Genomic DNA, 27,838 nt, shown 5'->3' on the forward strand with positions numbered 1-27,838 from the left:
CACTTGGGTGGCTCAGTCATTAGGCGTCTGCCTTCGGCTCAGGCCATGGTCCCAGGGTCCTGGGATCGAGCCCCGCATCGGGCTCCCTGCTCCGCGGGAAGCCTGCTTCTCCCTTTCCCTCTCCCCCTGCTTGTGTTCCCTCTCTCGCTGTCTCTCTCTGTGTCAAATAAATAAGTAAAATCTTTTAAAAAATAAAGAAAATGAATGCCAAGTAGAAGCACTACTAACTGTTACAGGGCCATATCAAACTAATGTAAGAGACAGTAAGAAAAATGAATGGGGAATGCATTTCATTTTATGTTGTACATACTAGTTCTTAAAAAATGTGTCCATGTGTAAGAGCCATCAACTTTAAATTACTATATAACCAGAAGATACAAATGAGAATATACCTTAGACACACATACACCCCCCAAAAATTATTTTTTTTAACATAATAAATATGATCCCAGGTTTACCTTTGTAGCTACCTGGTAAAGCACCAACCTGAAATTTGAGAAGCATACTTAAGCAATCAGTTTTAACTGGAAAAGGACACTACTAGAAAACTGTAGGCCAATATCCCTGATGAATAAACTGCTTCTGTTTTGAGGTGTTTGGTTTTTTTTTTAAGTTAAACACATTAGAATTTTTTTTTAAGATTTTATTTTTAAGGGGTGCCTCGTGTCTCAGTTGGTTAAGTGTCTGCCTTCAGCTCAGGTCGTGATCCTGGAGTCCAGGATGGAGCCCTACATCAGGCTCCCTGCTCAGCAGGGAGTATGCTTCTCCCTCTGCTCCTCCCCCTGCTCCTGCTCTCTCGCTCTCTCGTCCTCTCTCTCAAATAAATAAATAAAATCTTTAAAAAAAAAAAAAAGATTTTGGGGCTCCTGGGTGGCCCAGTCGGTTAAGCATCTACCTTCAGCTCAGGTCATGATCTCAGGGTCCTGGGATCGAGCCCTGAGTTGGGCTCCCTGCTTGGCAGAGATCCTGCTTTTCTCTCTCCCTCTGCTGCTCCCCCTGCTTGTGCTTTCTTTCTCAAATGAATAAATAAAATCTTAAAAAAAAAAAAAAAAGATTTTAAAGTAATCTCTGCACCCAACATGGTGCACTAACCGACAACCCCGAGATCAAGAGTCTCATGCTGTACCAACTGAACCAGCCAGGTACCACTAGATTTTTTTTTCTTTAAAGATTTCATCTATTTATTTGACACAGAGAGAGACAGCTAGAGAGGGAACCCAAGCAGAGGGAGTGGGAGAGGAAGAAGCAGGCTCCCTGCCAAGCAGGGAGCCGGATGTGGGGCTCCATCTCAGGACTCCGGGACCACGACCCGAGCTGAAGGCAGATGTTTAATGACTAAGCCACCCAGGTGTCCCCACCACTAAATTTTTTAATTTAAGGACTTTATGTTAAGGAAACATCAAACTAAATATACTAAGTTTAACTCTATTATAATTTAACAAACATCACATATTTCAATTTGTTGTAGGAGTTTTTATAGTCTAATGGAAATAGAAGTTTCTTATTGCTTTGTGTTATGATTGTTTATTTGCATGAGTGTGTATTAGTTTAGGTTGAGTTATACTGTGATAACATACACAACCAAAATCCTAGTGGTTTAACACAGTAAAAACCTTTGTTTACACAGTTTGCCTGAGGATTCATTGGCTCCATGAAGATTGATCTCCCTGCCCAGGCCAGTTTGGTCCTGTGGCATTCTGTCTTTGGGCAATGCTCAGGATTTAGGAGAGCAGAAAATGGTTGGAGTCAAGCACCGGCAGTTAAATGCTTCTGCATGGGAATGACATGTCACTTTTGTTCGCATGCCATTGGCTAAACTTAGGCCACATGGCTGTGCCAGCTCAAATGAGGGAAGAGGGTATGAGTTCCTTTGTGAAGTCAGTGGACTCCTCCACAAACTCAGAAGCAAAAGAGCCAATATAGCGGGTAATAGTATTGTCTACAACAAAATAGCATAATATAGATAGATAGAAAGTACCTCCGGAACCCAAAGGAAAAGAAAAAAATCTGATGAGATGGAGGAAGAGTCATGGAAGGCTTCAGACAGATGGTGACAGATGATCCAAGCATAAAGGAATGAGTAGGATTTTCTTAGGTTTGAAGAGAAGAAAGGGTACTCAAACTGAGGGACCAGGACCATGCTAGAGAATAGCGGATGATGTAGCCTGAAAGGAGGAATGGATTAGATCAGAGAGGACCTGGAATTCATTTCCGGTTCATTCAGCAACAAGGTATTGCACAGCTACTCAGTGCCAATCACTGCTCCCAAGTTCTGGGAATATCTGATAATGAACAAAACAGACAAAAAACTTTGTCCTCCTGAAGGTTACATCTAGTGGATGCTAAGGAGTTACTCTTTTATTGTAAGTAGGTTGGGGAGTAAGCAAAGGTATAAACTTTGGATGCCTATGCATCTTTTTTTTTTTTAATATTTTATTTATTTATTTGACAGAGACACAGCGAGAGAGGGAACACAAGCAGGGGGAGTGGGAGAGGGAGAAGCAGGCTTCCCGCAGAGCAGGGAGCCCGATGTGGGGCTCCATCCCAGGACCCTGGGACCATGACCTGAGCTGAAGGTAGACACTTAATGACTGAGCCACCCAGGTGCCCCTGGATGCCTATGCATCTTAAGATTCTTTTAATATTCCTATTTTACATGCAGTAGAAGACAGTTGATTTGCACATAAGTTAATATTTTGTTCATTTAACTGTGCCTCACTCTAGAAAACTTAATCATGAAAAGCTGAATTTATAAAACATGTAAATTAGAAAATATTTTTACATTACAAAAGCTTTTTAAACCCAAATTTTGGATAGTAGTATAATTTTTTCAAAAATTTTTATTTATTCATGAAAGAGAGAGGCAGAGATAGAGGGAGAAGAGGCTCCCCTTGGAGCAGGGAACCTGACACGGGACTTGATCCCAGGGCCCTGGGATCATGACCTGAGCTGAAGGCAGATGCTCAAAAGAATGAACCACCCAGTGGTTATGTTATAGTAGTATATATATATAATTATAGGAATATATTAATGACTGTATTTTCATTCTATAAATAGTAAAACCACTTGGACACATAGCTCATGGGGACAGGGATTTTGTTTTATGCACTGCTGTGTTTCCAGTACCCAAAACAGAGCCTGGCACATGCATATACATATATAAAATCTGGGGCACCTGTGTGGCTCAGTCGGTTGAGCGGCTGCCTTGGGTTCAGGTCTTGATTCCTGGGACCGAGCTCCGCGTCGGCCTCCCTGCTCAGCGGGGAGCCTGCTTCTCCCCCTCCCTCTGCTCCTCCCTCTACTTGTGTGCTCTCTCTCTCAAATCGTCTTTTTTAAAAATTTAAAAAATTAGGGGTGCCTGGGTGGCTCAGTCGTTAAGCATCTGCCTTTGGCTCAGGTCATGATCCCAGGATCCTGGGATCGAGTTCCGCATCTGGCTCCCTGCTCCGCGGGGAAGCCTGCTTCTCCCTCTCCCGCTCCCCCTGCTTGTGTCCCCTCGCTCTCCCCTGCTGTATTCCCTCTCTCGCTGTGTCTCTCTCTGTCAAATAAATAAAAAATTTAAAAAATTTAAAAAAAATCTACCATGTCATCACTCAGTAAATATTTGAATGAATGAATGAATAGAAGAAAAGTTCTGTTTGGAAGATAGAAAAGAGAAATTTCCCATAATCTAAGCATCTGAACACTACAGTGATAGTATTATATTATCATGTTATAGTCATTCTAATATCTATTAAATCCCTGTTCTGTGCCAACTACTGTTCTAAGATCTAAGGAATAATAAATTAATTGTACCTGTTTTCTCAAAACTTAAATGTAGTTTGGAAATAAACATATAACAAACATGATCACCAAAATTCTTTTTTTTTTTTTTTTTTAAGATTTATTTATATGAGAGAGAGAGAAAGTGCATGCGTGCAGTTGCGGGCTGGGGCGGGGGGCTGTGTTGGGAACAGAGGGAGAGAATCTTCAAGCTGACTCCCTGCTGAGTGTGGAGCCTGACACAGGGCTAGATCCCACAACCCATGAGATCATGACCTGAGCTGAAACCAAGAGTTAGATGCTTAACTGACTGAACTACCCAGGCACCCCACCAAAATTCTTCTAAAACCATACTCCATCTGATGTACAAAATTTGCATTACAGCAGCATGTTTTGTTCACAACATTTATGTACCTGTTTTATGTGAAGCCCTCCTCTCATAACTTAGTTGCTGTTTTAGTTTCTTTGATGAACAGATCTTCATTTATAAATAGACTATTTCTCCAAAGTTCTTATTTTGAAATTAGAATCCTTTTTGTTATAGGAACAGTATTACAAATTGCTTACATTTGTAGCTGGTTCATAAAAGCCAACTTTACTTAAAATATACATTTACAATAAAAACATAAAAATTGTTGTTTGCATGCAGTATTACATGATAATTAAATAAAACAGAAGTGAATCTATCCTAAAACCTGATATATGAGGGAGAAATACTTAGAGAATATGAGAAAGTAGATGGAGTTTAACAGGGAAATTCTGAAAAAAGACATCTTTGAAGACTTCAGAAGCTAATCGCACAAATTCTTAAGCTTTCACTTGAGAGCACTTGTTTTTCCTTTTTCCTTGATACGTGTATTACGACGTAGTTTCTTATGTTTATCAGCTGGATTCAGGCTTGATTTGATCTATAGGTAGTGAGAGAGCAAGAGAAAAAAGGGACATTTTCCTGGATAAAAAGAAAAAAGAATGAAGGAGATTTCGTGTATATGTATGAGTGCTGGGAGAGAGAGCAGTGTCCTGAAAGGCAGGCAGTGGGCCACAGCATCCTTTGAGCAGGTGTGAGGCAAAAGGAAGCATGAGGCAGCTGGATGCTTGTGCATGCAGAATTGTACACATTGGGTGTTTGTAATTCCAGTACCTTTCTGTTTAATATGGTTAGAGGTATATCTGCTTTGTTTTACTTTTATGGAGCATATTGAGTATTCATCTAACTAACATTTATCAAGGACCACGTAGTCTGGCTGGGTTTTTTTTACGTTTTTATTTTAATTCCAGTTAATATACAGTGTTATATTGGTTTAAGGTGTATGATATAGTGATACAATTCCGTACATGACCCGGTGCTCATTGAGACAAGCGTGCTCCTTAATCCCCATCACCTATTTCCCCCATTCCCTCACCGACCTTCCCCCTGCCCCCCCCCCCCCGCCGATAACAATCAGTTCTCTATAGTTAAGAGTCTGTTTCTTGGTTTGTCTCACTCTTTTTCCCCCCCTTTATTCATCTGTTTTGTTTCTCAAATTCCACATATAAGTGAAATCATATGGTATTTGTCTTGCTCTGACTGACGTTGCATTTATATACTCTAGATCCATCCGTGTTGTTGCAAATGGCAAGATTTCATTCTTTACTTTTTAAAAATTTTATTGTTAATCCCCATACATTACATCATTAGTTTTTGATACAGTGTTCCATGATTCATTGTTTGCGTATAACACCCAGTGCTCCATGCAGAACGTGCCCTCTTTAATACCCATCACCAGGCTAACCCATCCCCCGACCCCCCAAGATTTCATTCTTTTTTATGGCTGAATAATATTCCTGTGTGTGTGTGTGTGTATCTGTATCTCCCTTTTTTTTTTTTTTTTGAGATTTATTTATTTGCAAGAGAGAGCACGATGGGGAGGGCAGAGGGAGAGGAAGAAGCAGACTCCCCACTGAAAGGGAGCCCGACATGGGGCTCAATCCCAGGATGCTGAGATCATGACCTGAGCCAAAGGCAGATGCTTAACTGACTGCGCCACCCAGGTGCTCCTGTATCTCCTTTATCCATTCATCAATCAGTGGACATTTGAGCTGTTTCCACATCTTGGCTATTGTAAATAATGCTGCTATAAGATAGGGATGCATGTATCCCTTTGAATTAGTGTTTTTGTATTTTGAGTATAAATACCCAGTAGTGTGATTGCTGGATCATAGGGTAGTTCTTTTTTTTAACTTCTTGAGGGAACTCCACACTGTTTTCCAGAGTGGCTACACCAGTTTGCATTCCCACCAACAGTGCACGAGGGTTCCCCTTTCTCCATGTCCTCACCAACACCTGTTGTTTCTTGTGTTGTTGATTTTAGCCTTCTCACAGGTGTGAGGTGATAATCACATTGTAGTTTTAATTTGCATTTCACTGATGATGAGTGATAATGAGCTTCTTTTCATATGTCTGTTGTCCATCTGTATGTCTTTCGAGAAATGTCTGTTCATGTCTTCACATTTTTAAAAATTGGATTATTTGGATTTTGGGTGTTGAGTTTGGTAAGTTCTTTATATATTTTGGACACTAACCCTTTATCAGATATGTCATTTGCAAATATCTTTTCCCATTCCATAGGTTGCCTTTCAGTTCAGTTGATTGTTTCCTTCGCTGTGCGGAAGCTTTTTATTTTCATGTAGTCCCAGTTGTTTATTTTTTATTTTGTTTTGCTTGCCTCAGGGGACCTATCCAGAAAAAAGTTGCCACAGCCTCTGTCAGAGAAGTTAGTTACTGCCTGTGCCTCTCTAATCTGGCTGCTTTTTAAAAAAGATTTTGTTTGAGAGAGAGTGAGCAAGAGAACAGAAACTGGGGGAGAGGCAGAGGGAGAGAGAGAAGAGGGCTCCCTGCGAGGCTCGATCCCAGGACCCTGGGATCATGACCTGAGCCGAAGGCAGACGCCCAACCGAGTGAGCCACCCAGGCGCCCCGTAATCCGGCTGCTTCTTGAAACACATTATTTTGAATTACTGTTAGCAGCATAGTGTAGAAAGAAATTGAGAATCCAGATTCTCTTTGGATCTTTCACTAAATAGTGATGTGGCCGTGAATAAATCACAGAAATACCCTCCACTGGTGAAGGATCATATGTGCAGGTGCACTTAATAGCTTATGGACAAGTTACATTCTTTATGACTATAAGGCAGTCTTGTTATTCCTATTTTCTGTTGCAGCCACATACAGAAAATATCTCATTTCCTTCTGAACACCCACTTCAACCCTTGATATTTTTCTTCTCAGCATTTCCTTGTTTTCCTCATAAATTTAGATCATGTGGGCAAATTTCTTTGAAGTGCTAGATGCATTAAGATTAAAATTAAAGCAGTAATGTTTTGTTTCTTCAACTAGGGGCTCTTAAAATTTGGCAAATACCATGTGTTCTCTCATTTCCTAATTTTTGTGTATGTTATATCGTAGCACACGTCACATGGAGATGGGCGGCAAGAAGTTACCTCTCGCACTGGGCGCTCTGGGGCTCGGTGTAGAAACTCTATAGCTTCCTGTGCTGACGAACAGCCTCACATCGGAAACTACAGACTGTTGAAAACAATCGGCAAGGGGAATTTTGCAAAAGTGAAATTGGCAAGACACATCCTTACAGGCAGAGAGGTAAATATTAAGCCTAATTTCTGTTATGACACTTGCTCTGTTTAGTTCCATGTGAGAGAAAGAGGAAGATAATGTATATATTTGAGTTAATTTCTAAGTTAATTAAATGTTTTTAAGAACAAGAAACTTACATACTAATTATCTGGGAGTTCTTTTGCTTTCCCATTTCTTTAAATTAAGTATTACACTGAGTATTTGAATGAGCTTTTGCCTTAAAAAATGGGTCATGTTTTATTCTTTTTCAGTGTAAACCTCTGCCACCAGAGTAAAAATTGTTCTGAACTTCATGTATAAGTTCATAGTACTTGTAAATCAATAGTGTTTTCTGTTTTTATAGATTTTATCCTCAAGAAGTTTCTTCATTTCCCCAAATAAGCTTTTCTTATAGCTTATGTTTGATTGGTTGTTGTGTAGGAAGGCATATGCTTTCCTGACTTTTGTGGTGATTGGCTTTCTGTTAAACCACATTCTGTATTTATCAAAAATACATTGGTTAAAACTACTAAATTGACTCCTTCATGTTCTACATGTACAATATAGAACCTGTTTTGCTTTTTTGACTTCTTTTATTTAGATCTTTATGCCTGCTCTTCCCTCTGCCTGAAATACACTTCACCCTTTTGTGCAGGGATCATTTCTGGGAAGGAGTTGTTGACAGACTCCCTTTTCCCAGGCATGGGACTCAGGTTAAAAATCCTGATACTGCCCCTCAGATAGCATGGAACTGCTTATTTCTCCGTCTTTCCCCTCTAGGCTTTAGGGCAGATGTCCATACTTAACACACTGTTTAGCACATAGTAGGTGCTTAATAAATATATGTTGAGTGATTGTAATGGTACTTTTGAATGAAGCTTTTTATTTTTTAAAAAGATTTTATTTGGGACGCCTGGGTGGCTCAGTCGGTTAAGCGGCTGCCTTCGGCTCAGGTCATAATCCCAGGGTCCTGGGATCGAGCCCCACATCGGGCTCCCTGCTCAGTGGGAGTCTGCTTCTCCCTCCCCCTCTGCCTACCTCTCTGCATACTTGTGTTCTCGCTCTCTGTCAAACAAATAAATAAAATCTTTTTAATTAATTAATTAATTTATTTTTTAAAGATTTTATTTATTTGACAGAGAGAGACACAGTGAGAGAGGGAACACAAGCAGGGGGAGTGGGGGAGGGAGAAGCAGGCCTCCCGCGGAGCAGGGAGCCCAATGCGGGGCTCAATCCCAGGACCCTGGGATCATGACCTGAGCCGAAGGCAGACGCTTAACAACTGAGCCACCCAGGTGCCCCAATAAAATCTTCTTTAAAAAAAGTTTTTGTTTGTTTGTTTGTCAGAGAGAGAGAGCACAAGCAGGGGGAGCGGCAGGCAGAGCAGGCAGAACAGGCAGAGGGAGAAGCAGACTCTCTGCTGAGTGAGGAGCCTGATGCGGTTCTCCATCCCAGGACCCCAGGATCATGACCTGAGCCAAAGGCACACGCTTAACCAACTGAGCCACCTAGGCGTCCTGGAAGAAAGCTTTTTAAAGAAATGTTTTCCCTGTACCAGAGCCTCCTGATAGGTGTGCCAAGACAGTGTTACAGATGTGTCGTGGTATTGAGGCTCGCAGCCTACCATGCCTGGGGCTGCTGGAGCAGGACCCTGGGCCAGCCATTCTGTCAGTAAGCAGCCTCTGTTTGCTGCAATGTGCCTGACAGTTATTCTCATTTTCTGTGTGTTCTGGGAGCTAAAGAAGGTTGGGAAGCACAGGTCTACACTAACTGGAGTTACAGACTTTAAAAGTTTGCCTCTTCATGTTTTGTATCAACTTAAGTGACAAATCACTGGTCAATCCTTGTTGTTGAGATACCTGGGTTGCTTTTAGAGTCAGAAAAAGCATGAGTGGGTGGGGCTTCCCTTGCTGTCCTTGATCAAAGCTTTCTGAAACAAGGCAAAACCTCTTGAGTTTAGTCCCCACCAATTCTAGGTGGTTACTCGGCCAGTTTCCTTACATGGGCAGCTGGTAAGTTGAAAGAGGAATGGGACAGACAGACCCTCTCCCCTTCTCCTTAGCTGCAGTTTGGCCTACCGTGTTTTTATCTAGGAGGTTCTCTTTCCAGAAAGGTTTGAATCTGACCAGCAGAGTGGCTTAATTTAAAATTTTTCTGTCCTTTTTTTGTTTTTTTAAACTTTGAATTAAACCATTTTACAAAACCGTTCTGTTTTTTCCCTATTGTAGGTATTAACCAGAAGCATGGAAAATGTAAACATTATATTTTATATATTATAACATTATATTTCTATATTATAGAAATTCATTATGTAGGAAGTACAGGTTCCTTGAAATTTCTCTCCTCAAAGAGGATCACTTTCAGTAGTTTGGTGTATATTCCCACAGTTTTTTATATAGACATTAACTTTTTGTTTATTTTAACAAAAAGGGACTCATGGACATAACAGTAATTTTCTTAGCAATGTACTTGACCATGTCTGGATCTTAGTGCTCATAGATCTGACACATTCTATTTCCAGTATGTGCTGGCGCCATGGTTTATCCCCTGTCAGTGGGCATTGAGTGGTTTCTGATTTTTTTGCCCCTGTAAACACCTGCAGTGAACATTCCTTAACATAACTCTCTACCCTTGTTAAGAGAGTTTCTGTAGGATAAATTCCTAGAAGTGGGTGTCCTGGGTCAAAAAGGATGAATATTTGACATTTTAATAGGTACTGCTAAATTGGTTTTGAGAAAATGTCAGAGTACTTTATTATCCTACCAAACTGAATGAGAGTATCCATTTTTCTATACCCTTACTAATACTATATAGATAATTTTCTGATGGACAAAAAATTATATTTTTTTAAAGCTTGCTTCCTTTTGATAACTAGATTGATGATATTTTCATGTATTTTTGTCATTCATATTTGCTTTTTAAAATAAGTTTCCCATTTGTATCCTTTATCTATTTTTCTTTTCTCTTTCAAATCTTAGTGACTGACTGGGGCGCCTGGGTGGCTCAGTCGGTTAAGTGTCCGACTCTTGGTCAGGTCCTGATCTCAGGTTGATATTGAGCTCTGTGTCGGGCTCTTTGCTCCGTGGGGAGTCTGCTTCAGATTCTCTCTCCCTCTCTCTCTCTTTCTCAAATAATAAGTAAAAATCTTAAAAATAAATAAATGTTAGTGATTTAAACCCATTATGTGTTTCATGCATCAGTCTGATCTGTCTGGGTTTCATGACTTGGTGAGAAAGGTTTACTTTGTCCCAAGATCTAAAAACAAGGTTCTGTATCTTTTTCAAACACTCCTATGACTCCCGTTTGAATGTTTCATTCATTTGGTATATATTTTGGGAGATTAATATGAAATGTAGGGATCAAACTCTTTTTTTTTTGACCATGTGGATTACCACTTGTCCTGGGATCATCTGTCCTTTTCCCCAATTGAGGATACCTGCTTTATCACATACCAAATTCCCATATATGTCTTTTTGTTTCTCTGGTCTGTTTGTTTAGTCTTGTATCCATATGGTGCTAATTTTGTTACTGCAGCTTTGAATTGTACATTTGTATGTTTCAGAGTAAGTTAAATGCTCTGCAGATTATTCTTATTTTTTAAAAACTGTATACCTCGGGGCACCTGGGTGGCTCAGTCATTGGGCGTCTGCCTTCGACTCAGGTCATGATCCCTGGGTCCTGGGATGGAGCTCCGCGTCAGGCTCCCTGCTCGGCGGGAAGCCTCCTTCTCCCTCTCCCTCTCCCCCTGCTTGTGTTCCCTCTCTCGCTGTCTCTCTCTCTCTCTGTCAAAATAAATAAATAAAATCTTTAAAAAAAATAAAAAATATAAACTTTATACCTCTTCTTGCCATTTACTGTGTTAGATTTATTTTAGAATCAAGATACTGTGTCCCAAAAATAGTCTTACTGGAAATGTGATAAGATTAATTTTGATTGGAATTAACTGGATTTTATAAACTGATCTGGGGGAAATTTGCTATTTGAATGATACCAAGTCCTTCTATATAGGAATATGAAATGTGTCTCAATTTTGTTTTCAGGGTTTGTAATTTTCTTCATCTAGGTTTTTCATCATTCTTTTTTTAAGGGGATTACAAACAAATTCTACAGAGTAGGTGAATAGTTTTGCATAATTCTTAAGTTCATTCCAAGGTATTTTAAAATTTTTGTTGCTGCTGTGAATGACATTTTTTCCTTAGCTGTTATGAATAATATGGGAAGGCTGTAACATTTGTATAACATCTTGTATCTGAGCACCCTTTGAACTCACTCTCATTTTGGACATCAGAATTAAGCAAGTTTGTGTTATTTTTAAAATTACACATCATTTTTTCCTTTGATGTACAGTTCTCTGAATTGTAACACATTTATAGATTCATGTTACTACCACCGTAATCAAGATACAGAAAAGTAGCTACAGAGAGCTGTCAGGTCAAGCTGTTTTTTAAAGGATGGGCCAAATACCAACATGTTTATCTGTTAATGGGAATAATCTGACAGAAAGGGGGAAAGTGGTGCTGTGGGAGAGATATTTGAGAGGGTGAAAGGAGGTGGCGGAAGTATTGGCCCTGGTAATGTGGACAGTTCTTACACAGAAACAGGAGAAAGGTAGAGGGCACTGGCCTGGGTGCAGCTCAGGACTCTGTGTGGTGGTGTGGGAGCTTGTGGAGGTTTTCTGCTTGTTGCAAGTATTTTTTCAGTAAAATGGAAAGCAAGATCATCAGCTAAGAGTGTGATTATCAAGGAGATAGGAGATTTTAGAGATGTGAGAAGTTACAGTAATTACTGGGCAAGCAGAAGAGTTAACGGACTGGAAGAAGGTAGTAGAATTGCCAGGTGGCCTTAAGGCTTCCTTAAGGGGATCATGGATTTAAAGTGGGAATAAGCAGCATGGCTGGAAATTACTCTTCAGCAACATTCAGGTACCCAGACACAAGCATGGCATTTATAGATAGTTGGGATTTTTTCACACTAAGTGTAGAGAATGGGAACAGAGCAAGGGCATTGATTTGGAATACCTAAGGGAGTGATTACAGTGAAGGACTACAGATTTGAATAGGAAATAACTTGAAAGAGAAGAGAAATCATAAGAAGGTGGTGGGACCAGTCATTATGGATCCTGGTGAGTTCAGACAGTTATTGACGTTCTAGATTGAGTAGTCAGGAAAGGTAGAGGAGGTGATAGAGAGTGGGAAGCTCAAAATTAAGGTCAGAAAGAGTTTTCCAGTATTGGTAGTTCTAGAGATTGGAATATAACAATGTAAGTGGCTTAAGTGTGTGAATTTTTTTTTCCTCTCTAGAACCTTTTTAGACTCTTCACATTTATCCTTGCTATTCAGAAATTTCACAGTGAGGTACAGGGAGTTGATCTGCACCCATTCTTCTTCTTTTTTTTTTTTTTTTTTTTTAAAGATTTATTTCTTTATTTGAGAGAGTGAGAATGAGAGAGAGAGAGAGTACATGAGAGGGGGGAGGGTTAGAGGGAGAAGCAGGCTCCTCCTCGCCAAGCAGGGAGCCCGATGCGGGACTCGATCCAGGGACTCCAGGATCATGACCTGAGCCGAAGGCAGTCGCTCAACCAGCTGAGCCACCCAGGCGCCCTGCATCCATTCTTCTTGATTGCTCATTGGACCCTTTCAGTTTGGAAATTCTTGTCTTTCAGTTCCAGAGAATTGTCTCGTTTTATTACTTAAAAATCTTCATTCTGTAATTCTTTTTTTTTTTTTTAAGATTTTTTTATTTATTAGAGAGAGTGAGAGACAGCACAAGAGGGAAGAGGGTCAGAGGGAGAAGCAGATCCCCCGCTGAGCAGGGAGCCCGATGCGGGACTCAATCCCGGGACTCCAGGATCATGACCTGAGCTGAAGGCAGTCGCTTAACCAACTGAGCCACCCAGGCGCCCTTCATTCTGTAATTCTTACTAATCAGAGACTGGAACTCTTGGAAAAGAACCTTGACTTTTTTTGAAAAAAATCTGTTTTCCATCTGCGTTTCTATTTTATTTTCTGGGCAATGTCTTTAATTTCATCTTTTGTTAAATTTGTGTGTATGTGCGTCCTGTTGTATGTCCTCCCCCTTCCTCCCAGTTCTTTCTTTCTTTTTTCTTTTTTTTTTTTTTAAGATTTAATTTATTCATTTGTCAGAGAGAGAGAGAAAAAGCAGAAGCAGCTGAAGCGGCAGGCAGAGGGAGAAGCAGGCTCCCCACTGAGCAAGGAGCCCAATGCAGGACTCGATCCCAGAAGCTGAAGGTAGACACCCAACCGGCTGAGCCACCCAGGCGCCCCTCTCCCAGCTCTTTCTTGTTCTCTGATTATTTGTTTGTATAGTATCCAGTTCTGGGATCATGAATGCTGTTTCTTCTGTTAACAACTCCCTGTGAGGGTAATAAAGGCTTTCCTCTTTTTTTTGTTTTTGTTTTAATAGATTCTGCTTCCTGCACCATTTCTCTTTTCTCTGGGGTTCTTCCTTGGTAACTGTCATACAGAGCCTTTCTTTGGAATCTGATAATCTGTGGTCATCTGTTTGTATTTCAGATGGAGCTCTCAGAAGCTCATCAATAGCTGAGTTTGCAAACATAGGATGTGTTTGACCACACATAGCTTTCCTGTTGGGAGTTGTCTGGTGCTTTTATTGCAGGACCCCAGATATCTGTGTCTTTAGATCTCTTCTCTGAGGCCATTTCATTTCTGTAAATAAGAATCCTCTGTTTTGCCTGGGAGGAGCTGGCCATCCAACCCCTCATGGTAGTCTGACACTTAATGTCCCCTTTTTCATCTCCAGGCCTGTTCCTGTCCTCTCCTGGGCTCATTGAACTTGATTCTCATCATCTCCACAGAAAACATTTTTAGCCTCTATAGAGCCAGTGGTTATTGGCTGGGTTGGGGAGGAGCACACATTCTGCATACAGCTTGTAACCTTGTCTCCACTGTTGCCTTTGGTGCCTCCCAACCTCCCAAGTTTGGAGCGCTTCCCGAGTTTTGCTGGGCAAATCATGTTGTTTCTGGTGATGGTTTTCTCTGCTCTCTTTCAGAAAATTACTGAACTAGTTTCCCCACTGTTGTCTTGTTTTTATGAGGAAAAAACCCCTGTTGTACAAAACAAATTATTAACTGTGCTGTTATGCCTGTATGCTTTTATCTGTCCTCCACACTTCACTGGAAGTGAGCTCTTAACCTGCTTGCATCTGTGTCCTGTCTCCGGCGCTGAAGGAGGCACCAGAGAGCAGGAAGGGGAAGGGTTAGATCTGGCACCTCATTCACCATTTGTTGTTGATTGTAAGAATGAAAAACTGTAGTTCTTCATTCCGGGTGTGCTCAACTTCTTGGGACTTTAGATAAGTGGGTTTTTTTTAAAGATTATTTATTTATTTATTAGAGAGTGAGCAGGAGAGAAACAGCATGAGAGGGGAGAGGGTCAGAGGGAGAAGCAGGCTCCCTGCTGAGCCGGGAGCCCGAGGTGGGACTCGATCCCAGGACCCTGGGATCATGATCTGAGCTGAAGGCAGTCGCTTAACCAACTGAGCCACCCAGGCACCCTAGATAAGTAGTTTTATATTTTAGTAACAACTTTTTGTGTGTGAAGATCATCTTCACAGAGAGTTTGGAGACTAGAGAGGAAGAAAATCCCACACTTAAAATATTCTGAATACCATTTTTATCTTTGTATATTCTCCATATGTATGTTTTTTCATCATATTTTTGGTCATAATTTTGTATTCTGGTTTTTCTCTCTCAGAATTTCATGCCGAGCAGTTCTCCATGCAGCTTCATGGTCATTGTACCAGGTTTAGTGGTTGTGTGTGGTTGCATTGATTAGAACGACATTTCCCAAATTCTTTGTGTCTCAGAATGCAATTTTAAACTTTTAAAATTGAGGACTCCCGGGATTCCTGGGTGGCTCAGTTGGTTAAGTGTCTGCCTTCAGCTCAGGTCATGATCCCAGGATCCAGGGATGGAATCCCACATCCGGCTCCTTGCTCGGCAGGGAGCCTGCTTCTCCCTCTGCCTGCCACTCCCCCTGCTTGTGCGTGCGCTCTCTCTCTCTCTGTCAAATAAGTAAATAAAATCTTTTTTAAAAAAAATGAGGACGGGGTGCCTGGGTGGCTCAGCTGTTAAGCATCTGCCTTCGGCTCAGGTCATGATCCCAGGGTCCTGGGATCGAGCCCCGCATTGGGCGCCCTGCTCAGCGGGGAGCCTGCTTCTCCCTCTACCCCTCCCCTTTCTTTCTCTCTCTCAAATAAATAAAATCTTTTAAAAATAAATAAATAAAAGTAAAAATAAAAAAAATTGAGGACTCCCAAAAAGCCTTTGTTTACATGGGTTGTATAGACTGATATTTACCATACTAGAAGTTAACACTAATAAATTTAAAACATATATTAATTCATTTAAAGTAATAACAGGGATGCCTGGGTGGCTCACATGGTTAAGCATCTGCCTTCGGCTCAGGTCTTGAACCCAGGGTCCTGGGATCGAGTCCTACACTGGGCTCCCTGCTCAGCGGGGAGCCTTCTTCTCCCTCTCCCTCTGCCTGCTGCTCCCCCTGCTTGTGCTCTCTTTCTCTCTCTCTCTGACAAATAAATAAAATCTTTTAAAAAAATAAAGTAATAACAGACCTTTTACATTTAATTTAAGTAACTTTTTTTTTTTAAAGATTCCATTTATTTATTTGACAGAGAGACAGCGAGAGAGGGAACACAAGCAGGGGGAGCGGGAGAGGGTGAAGCAGGCCTCCCGCTGAGCAGGGAGCCTGATGTGGGGCTCAGTCCCAGGACCCTGGGATCATGACCTGAGCAGAAGGCAGACGCTTAACGACTGAGCCACCCAGGCGCCCCTAAATAACATTTTTATGAGGAAAAAACCCCTATTGTACAAAACAAATTATTGAAAAGAGTGACATTGTTTTAGTTTTTTGCAAATACCTTTAGTGTCTATTTTAATAGAAGGTTGCTGGGTTTTCATATATTCTTCTGCATTTATGTCAGTATACTGCTTTGGTCAAAGTTTTTTAAAGTTATTTATTTGAGAGAGAGCAAGTGAGCGAGCACAAGTGGGGGAAGGGCAGAGGGAAAGGGAGAAGAGGGAGAAACAGGCTCCCCACTGAGCAGGGAGCCCATGAGGGGCTCGATCCCAGGACTCTGGGATCATGACATGAGCCGAAGGCAGATGTTTAACTGACTGAGCCACCCAGGTGCCCTTGGTTGAAGTTTATGAAGAAAATCTGACCCCACACGGATAATATAACTAGAAAAGAGAGGAGTGTCTTAATTCCCTTTTTCAGATAATTGCAAATATTGTTCTTTGATACTCTAATAAAACTCAGCAAGTAGTAATTTTTGGTGGCAGAGGGGGCAATGATTAATGGAATGTTTATTCAAAACAACTATAGTGACTGCCAAAAAGTATTGATACCCAGAACAATTTGCTGCATTTGGAAATTAATAGTAGTAGATTTGGAAGTGAGCGAGCAGAAAGGTGAAAGACAGGCTCCTATTCCACTAACAGATATAATTGAAAAGTATAAAGATGTTCATCTGGCTTTTAATACAATCTGGAGGTAGAGTATTTACAGTTGGTGTGCAGAAAAGGAGAACCTCACCTGAACCCAGTTTCTACAAATTAAAAATCACTTACATAACTGTTACACTTTTTTTATTGTGGTAAAATATACATAACATGAAATTTACCATTTTAACCATTTTAAGTGTACAGTTTGGCGGCCTTAAGTGCATTTGCATTGTTGTGCAACCGTCACCATCACCCATCTCTAGAACAGATACAGTTGATCTCACTTGCAAATTCCATATTTTCAGATTCATCTGCTCACTACAATTTGTTTGTAATTCCAGAATCAGTACTTGCGATGCTTTTGCAGTATTTGTGGACATGCACAAAGCATCAGAAAGTTTGAATTGCCCAATGTATGCATCCCCAGCTGAGATCCAACAAGGTGATGATGCTCTGCCTTGTTTCAGCTTTCATACCACAGCAAATGCTCTCTTTGTGGTCTGTTTACTCCATGGTTTTTGCATTTTTGTGCTTTTTGTTGTCAATTTTGCTGTTTAAAATGGCCCCCAAGTGTAGGGCTGAAGTACTAGCCAGTGTTTCTAAGTGAAAGGCTGTGATGTGCCTGATAGAGAAAACACATTTGTTAGATAAGCTTCATTCAGACATGAGTTAGGCTCTGCTGCTGGCTGACAGTTCAATGTTACTGAATCAATGATACGTAGTAAATAAGGTGTGCTTAAAAAGAAACACACATAAAACAAGGTTATGTATTGATCAGTTGATGAAAGTTTTTATGACCAGGGGCCCATAGGAACCTAACCCTGTATTTCCTCTAGGAGCAGTATTCACAGTGGCTTTGTAGAACATAATCACCATACCCAGCAACAAACAACTATCTCTGTTTTTGAAAGAGAAATTATCTGGTGTTTTCCCCTAACAGATATATGGAGAAGGGTATCAAAAAATCACAGGCTTTCCTTGTATATCTATGATTTTTGATTCGCCATTAGTGTTTTCAAGGGGGAACACTACGAAGCAAATTGAGAGCTCTCTACATGGGACATGGTATGTGGAGGCTGCTGGTCATGTGCCTGGCTTAGCTTCCTGGTGGTCAGTAGGAAAGTTGCCACATACACAGCACAAAGTGATTTTCTCAGTGAGGTTTCCCTGGATTGTACCCTTCTTTGGGCACACTGTAGGCTTTTATGTGCCCTGCTATGTGGGCCTCAGATTTTTATCTTCCAGAAATTGTTTAAAGTCACTTTTCTCCTGATGGCACCTCTCCCATTCTCTTTGTCATTCTGTCTTTGTCCTTTAATTGGACCAGCAGGTGGGAGAAGAGGGAAATGCATGGGATCAATATGCCACCTTTAACTAAATGCCCTCATTGTGGTTATGAGAAACCTTTTCACTTAGTTATTTATATTCAAGTTCAATTATGCAGTTTAAAGAGTCAAGGCTTGTTTAAAAACTGAGTCCCTTGATCCCCCACCCCCATTTCCTAATCTCCCAAAATGGCCAATTTCAGTCTTTTAAACTGTTTTATTTTGGGGTTTTTTGTTTGTTTGTTTTTATTTTAATTCCAGTTAGTTAACATACAGTGTTATATTAGTTTCAGGTGTACAATATAAACTGATTCTTTAGGTTTTACTTCTATCTTTAACATGCTTTTATTCTTTTTTTTTTTTTTAAAGATTTTGTTTTATTTATTTGACAGAGAGAGACACAGCAAGAGAGGGAACACAAGCAGGAGTGGGAGAGGGAGAAGCAGGCTTCCTGCAGAGCAGGGAGCCCGATGCGGGGCTCGATCCCAGGACCCTGGGATCATGATCTGAGCTGAAGGCAGACGTTTAACGACTGAGCCACCCAGGCGCCCAACATGCTTTTATTCTTTAAAAACATTTTTTATTGAAGTATAGTTGATACACAGCATGCTCTTATTCTTATTTAATTTTTTGGTTTTAGACATTATCTGCTGTCTTTTCATGATCATTATTTAGAGTCACGATTGATTTTTTTTTTTAAATAAACTCCTTATTGAAATATAACACACATCCAGAAAAAGTGCCCAGATCATAAGTGTACACCTTGATGAATTAACACAAAGTAAGCACATTTGCATAACCATGACCCAGGGCAAAACTATACTATGACTTGAACCCCAGAAGCTTCTCTTCTGTCTTCTTCTACTCACTTCTCTGTCCTTCCTCCCCAGGGTAACCACTGTCTTGACTTCTTTTTTTTTTTTTTTTAATTAATTAATTTATTTATTTGAGAGAGAGAGAATGAGAGAGAGCACATGAGAGGGGGGAGGGTCAGAGGGAGAAGCAGACTCCCTGCCGAGCAGGGAGCCCGATGCAGGACTCGATCCCGGGACTCCTCCAGGATCATGACCTGAGCCGAAGGCAGTCGCTTAACCAACTGAGCCACCCAGGCACCCTGTCTTGACTTCTAATACCGTAGATCATTTTTTGTCTTCCTTAATGTGCTAATGGAATCATACAGTATATATTATTTTGTGTCTGCCTCTTTTACTGCACTTTATGTTTGTGACATTCTTCCATGTTGTGTTTCTTCCATGTGTTGGGCGTTATGTTTTAATTTGAAGTTTTATTTTGTAGCTGCTTATTGTAGTTGTTCAGCTTGGTCGTTATTGCTGTGGACTGAATGGTGTCTCTCAAAATCATATATTAAATCCCTAACCCCCAATGTATTTGGAGATAGGGCTTTTGTGGAAATAGGTTAAATTAGATCATAAAGATGGGGTCTTGATCCAGTAGGATTAGTGTCCTTACAAGAAGAGACACCAGAAAGCTGCCCCCTCTCCACCATGTAAGGACACGGTGAGAAGGGGGCCATCTGCAAGCCAAGAGGAAAAGCCTCACCAGGAACTGACCATGCTGGTCAGACTCTGATCTTGGACTTCCAGCCTTCCAGTCTGTGAGAAAATAAATTTCTGTTGTTTAAGCCACTCAGTCTGTGGTATTTTTGTTACCGCAGCCTGAGCTAATAATCCATCCTTCCAGGCTACTGCATCCTCTTAAAGACCTGGGATCTTTTTTTGACTGCTCTTTTAGTGTTTGTGGATGCTTTAATGCATGTTGGGAGCAGGATTTTGGGACCTTTGACCAGTAGAAAATTGACAGGAAGTGAAAGATAAGGGTATTTATTTCTCTGGTGGGTGTTTGCTACAGGTTTATTGGGCCCTCTAGGGTGACGTATACTGAGGGAAGCCCTTCTCGTGAATGAGCTCTCTTTTTCCCTCTTTTGTAATTTTCCACTTTGTTTCTGGCATCAGGGTGAATAAATGGAATTTCCCAGAACTTCACATAAGTGGCAGGGGCAGTCCTCTTTCCTCCCCAGTGAACTCCCTTGGCTTTTGCTATGCACGCCCCATCCCCCGCCAAAAAAACCTCCAGAAAACTCCACAACCTTGGGAACATGTGTGTGGTCTTCTCTCCAGTCTCCATCTTTCTCAGGTACCTGGTGATGCCCCCACTTGCTTCCTCTCTTACTGACTTCGAGGTCTGAGCTCTCCCCCAGGCGCCAGCTCTGGGCCACGATTATTTTGGTAGTTGAGTCACCCCAGCAGGGAGCTGGAGGAAGAGGGGATTATAGGCTTCCCCCTCAGGCTTCATGGCCACACAGATTCACATTACTGTAAATTGCAGTGTTTCACTCAGAGGACACTTACTTTTAATAAAATGACTCTCTTCTGCAGTTTGATTTAGCTGAATGAAACACATTTTGAGCTCCTGCTTTTGCTTTAAATACTATTTGAATAGCAGTATTTGAAAAAGAAAATGCTGAAGAATAGAATCTTTTCTGTAAAATAGAAGGCAGATACCGAACAGAGCCAGAAGAAGCTAGTGATCAAGATTCTGGTCATGAGAGGGGCGCCTGGGTGGCTCAGTTGGTTAGGTGACTGCCTTTGGCTCAGGTCATGATCCCAGGGTCCTGGGATCGAGCCCCGCGTCAGGCTCCCTGCTCGACGGGGGGCCTGTTACTCCCTCTCCTTCTGCCGCTCTCCTGCTCTCTCTCTCTGCCAAATAAATAAAATAAATAAATAAAATCTTTAAGAAAAAAAAAGTCTGGTCATGAGAACAGAAACCAGGTCTCAGAGGATCAGAGGGAAGAAGAACCAGAAAGGCAGAATATTTGATAGATCTGGCCATCAGAAGGAGGAAGAAAACAGAATGGTGGCCAGAAAGGAATAGTATATCTAAGGGGTTTCTTTGGAAATTGGGAGATCCATGGATACCACATAAAATTACTTATGAAAGTACAGTTTGAAGAAAATTAATCCATTAATCTTTGAAATAATATAATTTTTAAAAAAGATTTTATTTATTTGGGGGAGCAAGAGAGAGAGAGCATGAGCATAGGGAGGGGCAGTGGGAGAGAGAGAAGCAGACGCCCTGCCAACCAGGGAGCCCAGTGTGATGCAGGGCTTGATCCCAGGACCCTGAGATCATGACCTGAGCCAAAGGCAGATGCTTAACCGACTGAGCCACCCAGGCACCCCTGAAATAATGTAATTTTTAAAATTATTTAATTTTATTTATTTAAATTAAAATTTAAAATGATATCTGTTAAAACACCAGAAACCCTATTTCTTCACTCTTCTGTCTCCATCTCGAACACGTGTGTGGTTACTGAGTATGCGTGGTCAGGGCTCACATAAGCTCAGGAAGCGCTTATGTACCTGGTAGTATGTTGGGGCTATAACAAGACGTCAGTCCCCAGGTGAGATGTGAACAAGGTCATTGTTTGTATATTCCAGCCACTGACATTTCCTTTCGCTTTTTTTTTTGCTATGGTTTCCACCAAGACTTGTGTTTTCCAAATATGAAATCAGAATTCTGTCTTTGCTTTTTTCAGGCACACACATGCTAAATCTCTACCCCTCCTGCATTTCTGATCTCTTTTTCCTCCCCAATTGGGGTGGGCTGGGGTGATGGGTCCTTACGCTCCAGGGTCAAGTTCACTGGGTGCCATGTTAGCAGCATTTGTCTGTCTTTAGCTCCTCTGGAGGTCAGTGGGTTCATAGGAAGTAATAGATAACTTAGGCAGATGGAGGCTTTAGGCCAAGTGAAGCAGGGGTCGTTGTTTTTTTAAGTGTTAATATGAATAAGTGCAGCAGTTCTTGAAGTAGCTATGGGGACCCCTGGAGGTCTCTCTGGAGAACCTTTTAGAGGGTCTGCAAAGTCAATACTATTTTTGTAATATTATTAAGACAGTACTTTTTCCATTCTCTTTCATGAACCTAAAGTAAAATTTTCCAGAGGCTATATGACGTGTGACATCACAACAGATTGAATATATGATATATGAGAATTTCATAAAAATGTTATTTATATTAACATGTAATGGGCTTATTTTTTTCAGTTTATTGTGATAAAATACACATAACATAAAATTACTCTTAACTATTTTTAAGTGTGCGTTTCAGTAGTATTGAATACATTTATATTGTGCAACCATTACCATCATGCATCTCCAGACCTATTTTCATCTTGTAAAACTGAAACTCTGTATCCATAAATACTAATTCCCCATTCCTTCCTTCCCCCATTCTACTTTCTGTCTCTATGAATGTGAACTCTCTAGGAACCTCATAAAGTGGAATCATGTAAAAAAAAAAAAAAAAAAAGTGGAATCATGTAGTACCTGTCCTTTTGTGTCTGGCTTGTTTCATTTAACATAGTGTCCTCAAGGTTCATCCATGCTATAGCATGTGTCAGAATTTCCTCCCTTTTTAAGACTGAAAAATATTCTACTGTATGGAGACACTACATTAGGCTTATCCATTCATCGCTCTGTGGACGCTGGGGTTACTTCCACATTTTAGCTATTGTGAATAGTGCTGCTATGAATGTGGGTGTACAAACATCTATTTAAGTCCCTGCTTTTGGTTCTTCTGGGTACATACCCAGAAATGGAATTGCTTGATCATATGGTAATTCTATTTTTAATTTTTTTGAGGAACTCTGTACTGTTTTCCACAGCAGCTGTACCATTTTACATTCCTACCAACAGTGCACAAGGTTTCCAGTTTCCCTACATCCTTATTGCTTGTTGTTTTCTGGGAGGTTTTTTTTTTTAAGATTTTATTCATTTATTTGAGACAGAATGAGAGAGAGAGAGAGAGAGCACATGAGGGGGGGAGGGTCAGAGGGAGAAGCAGGCTCCCTGCCAAGCAGGGAGCCCGATGCGGGACTCGATCCCGGGACTCCAGGATCATGACCTGAGCCGAAGGCAGTCGCTTAACCAACTGAGCCACCCAGGCGCCCCTGTTTTGTTTTTTTATAGTAGCCATCTTGATGGGTGTGAAATGGTATGTTGGAGTTTTGGTTTGCATTTCCCTAATGATCAGTGATGTTGAGCATCTTTTCTATGTGGTTACTGGCCGTTTGTACAGTTAACCCTTGAACTACATGGTTTGAATTGGGCAGGTTTACTTATACGTAGATTTTTTTCTTTAAATGCAGTAGAGTACTATATTTTCTCTTATCATTTTTGTAATACATTTTCTTTTCTCTAGCTTACTTTATTGTAAGAACACACCCAACATAGAAAATATGTGTTAACTGTATTATCAGTAAGGCTTCCCATCAACAGTAGGCTATTAGTAAAGTTTTGGGGGAGTCAGAAGTTATTCATGGATTTTCAGCCTGGAGGGGGCAGTGCCCCTACCCCCATATTGTTCAGGAGTCCACTGTAGATCTTCTTTGGGGAAATGTCTCTTCAGGTCCTTTGCCCATTTTTTTTTTTTTTTAAGATTTTATTTATTTATTCATGAGAGAGAGAGAGGCAGAGGGAGAAGCAGACTTCCCACAGAGCGGGGAGCCCGATGCGGGACTCGATCCCAGGACTCCGGGACCATGACCTGAGCCGAAGGCAGACGCTTAACCATCTGAGCCACCCACCCAGGCGCCCTCCTTTGCCCATTTTTCAATTGGGTTTTTTGTCGTTGAGTTGTAGGAGTTCTCTCTATATTCTTGATATTAATCCCTTCTCAGATCTATGATTTGTAAGTATTTTCCCCATTCTCTGGGTTGCCTTTTTACTCTATCGATATTGTCTTTTGATGCACAGAGTTTAAAAATTTTTGTGAAGTCTAATTTGGCTATTTCTTTTGTTGTCTGTGCCTTTTGTGTCATATCTAAGAAATCACTGCCCAGTCCAGTTTTGTGAAGCTTTTACTGTATGTTTTCTTCTAAAACATTAGAAGAAATTTAAAATTCAAAACTAGTTTTAAATCTTACATTTCGGTGTTTGGTCCATTTTGCGGTAATTTTTGTAGATGATGTTAGGTAAGAGTTCAGTTTCATTCTTTTGCATGTGGATACCCAGTTTTCCCAGCACCATTTGTTGAATATTATGTTGAAATGAATCTTACTATGTTCAATACTTATTTTTACAATTTTTCAGTTTTCATTTGTAATAAGGTAAATATTAATAGATATAACCCACATTTGGGATCATTAGTAATCTTTAAGAGTGTAAAGGGAACCAAAAAGTTTGAGTACTACTGACATAGAAGATCTCCAAGCACTTTCCCCAGACTTTTACTCCCTTTCTTCAGTGGTGCTTCTTATTGGATCTGGTCCTGAAGGATGCACAGTAGGAATACAGCCTCATCAGTGTGGGGTTAGATCATTTGTTGTCCTGGACCTCAGTTGCAAAGCTGAGTTAATTATGTTCTCCAGTTCCTGGCAAAGCCTCTTTCTTCACTTATGTTCCCTTTCATCCCCTGTTGTTAACCCTCTCCCCCCATTCTGGATGTCCCTTGTTCCTAGAAGTCACTTTTATTCTAGAAAGGACAACATACCAGATAAGGACGCTGCTGCAAGTCCACTTAGTAAATATTAGTAAAACTGATTTTTTTTTTTTTTAAGATAAGTTTGTATGACTAGAAGCTATAGTTCTTTCTTTCTGTATCTTAGTGGCTTGTTAAGACTGCTTGGGGTTTAGTCACCCCTTTTTGAACAAAGGTGACCAGGTAATCCATTTGTTGTCTCCGTACATGTTTCACTTGGCCTACAGATTGCTGTGGAACTAGTTCCTTTTCCTTCTTTAACTACCTAAAGATCTTTTCTATTTTTTTTTTAATAAAATGTTTTTAAAGTTTTAGATTGAACTCCAACCTATTAGTTCATATATTTACTTAATTATCAAACTCTTACTGTGTGCAAGACACTCTGAGCAAGGCATTCTGGGCTATATAATCTGTAAAAGCTGTACATACTGCCCTTGGATCCCAGAGTCAGATAAAATTAAAATATTGGATTGCTTCTCAGCCTTTTGACTAAGAGCAAGTGTAGTATCTGTTCCTCTCAGTTTAATATCTGATACATCCTCTGTCTGAGGACAATACATTAAATGGATTTGGGGAACTAGGAAATGGAATAGGAGCTTGCTCCGTCCACTCCATGCATTGACCTGGTATTGCAGTACTTCCAGGAATGGTGCAACCACCACCACTCCTGCCCTTGGATTAAAATTTAAAAACTAAAAAAAAAAAAAAAAAAAAATTTTTTTTAATTTAAGTATTGCCAAATAGGGAATAGATCTTCATTGTCCTACGTTTTTAGAAGTGTTTTCATTATATAATCAATCTCTCTCTGTTTCTCTCATGTCCCACATGTCTGGGCATTTACAAAACTATTACCAGTTAGTCTATAGTTACCAAATTTATAAAATCTATAAATATTTATTAATTTATTTTTTTCTAGGTTGCAATAAAAATAATTGACAAAACTCAGTTGAATCCAACAAGTCTACAAAAGGTAAGATTGGTTCGGTATCCAGTATTTTTTAAAATGATTTTCAGTGCTAATTGCCATCTAATTGGTCCCACCAATACCTCAACTGCTATTTGTATATATTATGTTTAGTACAATAAGCTTCCTATTTCTCGATGAATGCAACTTAGGTGTAGTATTATATGAAAAGTTGTTGGATTTTTTTCCTTCAGATGAAGATAATGGTTTTTAAACGTTCTTAATAGCACAAATGGAAGACTGTACATTTTAATTGAATATTCTGACTATTGACTAGAACAGAGTTTTTAAACATAAGACAAATACTTTTGTGTAATTACTCTTATGCAGAGTTATATACCTTTCTCATAGCTAGTACTGAGGTCTTTAAAGTCAGCACTTTGGCTTTATTAAACTCTGTCACTATGGCTAATTAAGGACTGATGATTAATACATATGAAAGGAAAATATAAAAATACAAATGATAGTTGAAAACATGGTTGTAATGCACTGTTGCGAGTTGTATCATCTAACGGAGATCAGAAGTCCTCAACCTTGTTGCATGTTAGAATCACCTGGACCTCTTTGCAATGTCTTGATGACTGGCCCAGAGAGATTTAATTGCTCAGGTTAGGGCCTTGGCATAGGTATTTCACTGGTGCATTCGTGAATGATTAATGATCTTCATAATAAAATGCTTCTAGTTCTTTTTAGTCTTGCAAAGCCTTTTACATCATTTGATTTCTAGATTTGGCCTATAGTAGTTGGGGTTTTAGAGACTAGGAACTAGGAACAGGAAATCTGAATTAAAATCCTGGGTCTGCCACGTAATCAAATGTCTAACTTGACCTTGAGCCAATTACTTAACTTTCTTTTTTTTTCCAGTTAACTTTCTTGACCCCAGGTTTCTGGTCTTCAAAATAGAGATAATTTCATCTTCTCAGGATGGATGTATTAATAAAATAATGCACTTAAAAGAGCTTTGTAAACTTCAAAGCATTTCACATGTAAGATATTATAAGTGTATTGCCCTATATAAATTCCTGATGTTTTCTTAATGGTTTTCCATTTATATCATCATAATTTTGAAGTCCTGTCCGTGTGTGTGTGTGTGTGAGACAGAGAGAGAGAGAGGTGGGGAGGAAGGGACTTTATCTTGCACTAAAAATGGTACTTAACAAGTGGTTCTGCAGGCCAGAGTGAGTCTTAATGGCACTCAAGGTGGCCTGGAATGGATCCAAAAATTCCAGTCCTTTCTTCTGAGGATAAAACTGTATCCATTACTTTAAACTTTTATTTCTTCATATATCTAAGGACTTGGCATTAATAAGTAAGTTAGGGGTTACTAAAATTTGGTATTCAGAACTAAAATTAGCATATAAAGAAGTTTACTGAGGGTTCTAGTTCAGTATCCTAATGATGTTACAAGTCTTCCACTGTTCAGGCATCCTTGCGGATAACTGGAATTCTAGCAGTTTTCTAGGGAGAATTTTATCATGGTTTTGTCTTTAGTTGGTTGTAATTTTTCCCTCCTTCCTTGCTTTTTTTTCATTATTTTGGGTAAGAGTGTTTTATTGCTGCTATTCTTTATTATTATTACAAATTACTGTTTGTAAACATCATTATCAGTTTAGTACATGATAAGTTGTTTGGTTAGCCTGATAATGTGACTATGCATATTTATATCAGCATTAATTTGGGCACATGATAATAATAGGTAAGACTTTAAGAAGCCAGATCTGTCCAAGTTAAATAACTTGATAAGTGTAGTATTTTAAGCTTATAGGGCATTTTATTTTTTATTTTTCTATTGAAGTATAATTTACATATAGTGTTACATTTCAGGTGTACATTATAATGATTCAGCAGTTCTATGCATTATTCAGTGCTCATCACGATAAGTATACTCTTAATCCCCTTTGTCTTATTCATCCATCCCCCACGCACCTCCTCTCTGGCAACCACCAGTCTGTTCTCTGTATTTAAGAGTCTGTTACTTTGGAACACCTGGGTGGCTCAGTTGGTTAAGTGTTCAACTCTTGGTTTTGGCTCAGGTCATGATCTCAGGTTGTGGGATTGAGCCCCCTGTCGGGTGGGCTCCACACTCTGTGCAGAGTCTGTTTGTCCCTCTCTCTGCCCTCTGCCTCTCCCCTTGCTCTCTCTCTAAAAATGAATAAATAAAATCTTTTTTTTTTA

At 40.1% G+C, this 27,838-nt stretch overlaps 1 protein-coding gene and 1 non-coding gene across 12 annotated transcripts in view; both read left to right on the forward strand.

Moving 5' to 3' along the window:
• Positions 1 to 27,838, forward strand: part of MARK3 (microtubule affinity regulating kinase 3) — a 122,373-nt gene that overhangs the window by 26,108 nt on the left and 68,427 nt on the right. For 6 of the 11 annotated variants that reach the window (XM_064571642.1, XM_045901576.3, XM_045901577.3 and 3 more), the window contains exons 2-3: positions 7,207 to 7,398; positions 25,616 to 25,669. The exons of 1 other annotated variant lie outside the window; for it this stretch is intronic. In XM_064571642.1, coding sequence (XP_064427712.1) covers positions 7,207 to 7,398; positions 25,616 to 25,669 — 246 coding nt within the window. Of the gene's footprint in view, positions 1 to 7,206; positions 7,399 to 25,615; positions 25,670 to 27,838 lie in introns of those variants that run through there. 4 more of the 11 variants (XM_064571645.1, XM_045901579.3, XM_064571646.1 and 1 more) reach the window with 4 other exon arrangements.
• On the forward strand, positions 25,169 to 25,359 carry LOC123862775 (U2 spliceosomal RNA). The gene has a single exon (XR_006795443.1). It is a non-coding gene; the product is annotated as a U2 spliceosomal RNA (small nuclear RNA).

Source organism: Mirounga angustirostris, unplaced genomic scaffold (genome assembly GCF_029215605.1).
Source record: "Mirounga angustirostris isolate CCGP_5_RB_7025 unplaced genomic scaffold, mMirAng1.0.hap1 SCAF_9, whole genome shotgun sequence".
NCBI lineage: Eukaryota > Metazoa > Chordata > Mammalia > Carnivora > Phocidae > Mirounga > Mirounga angustirostris.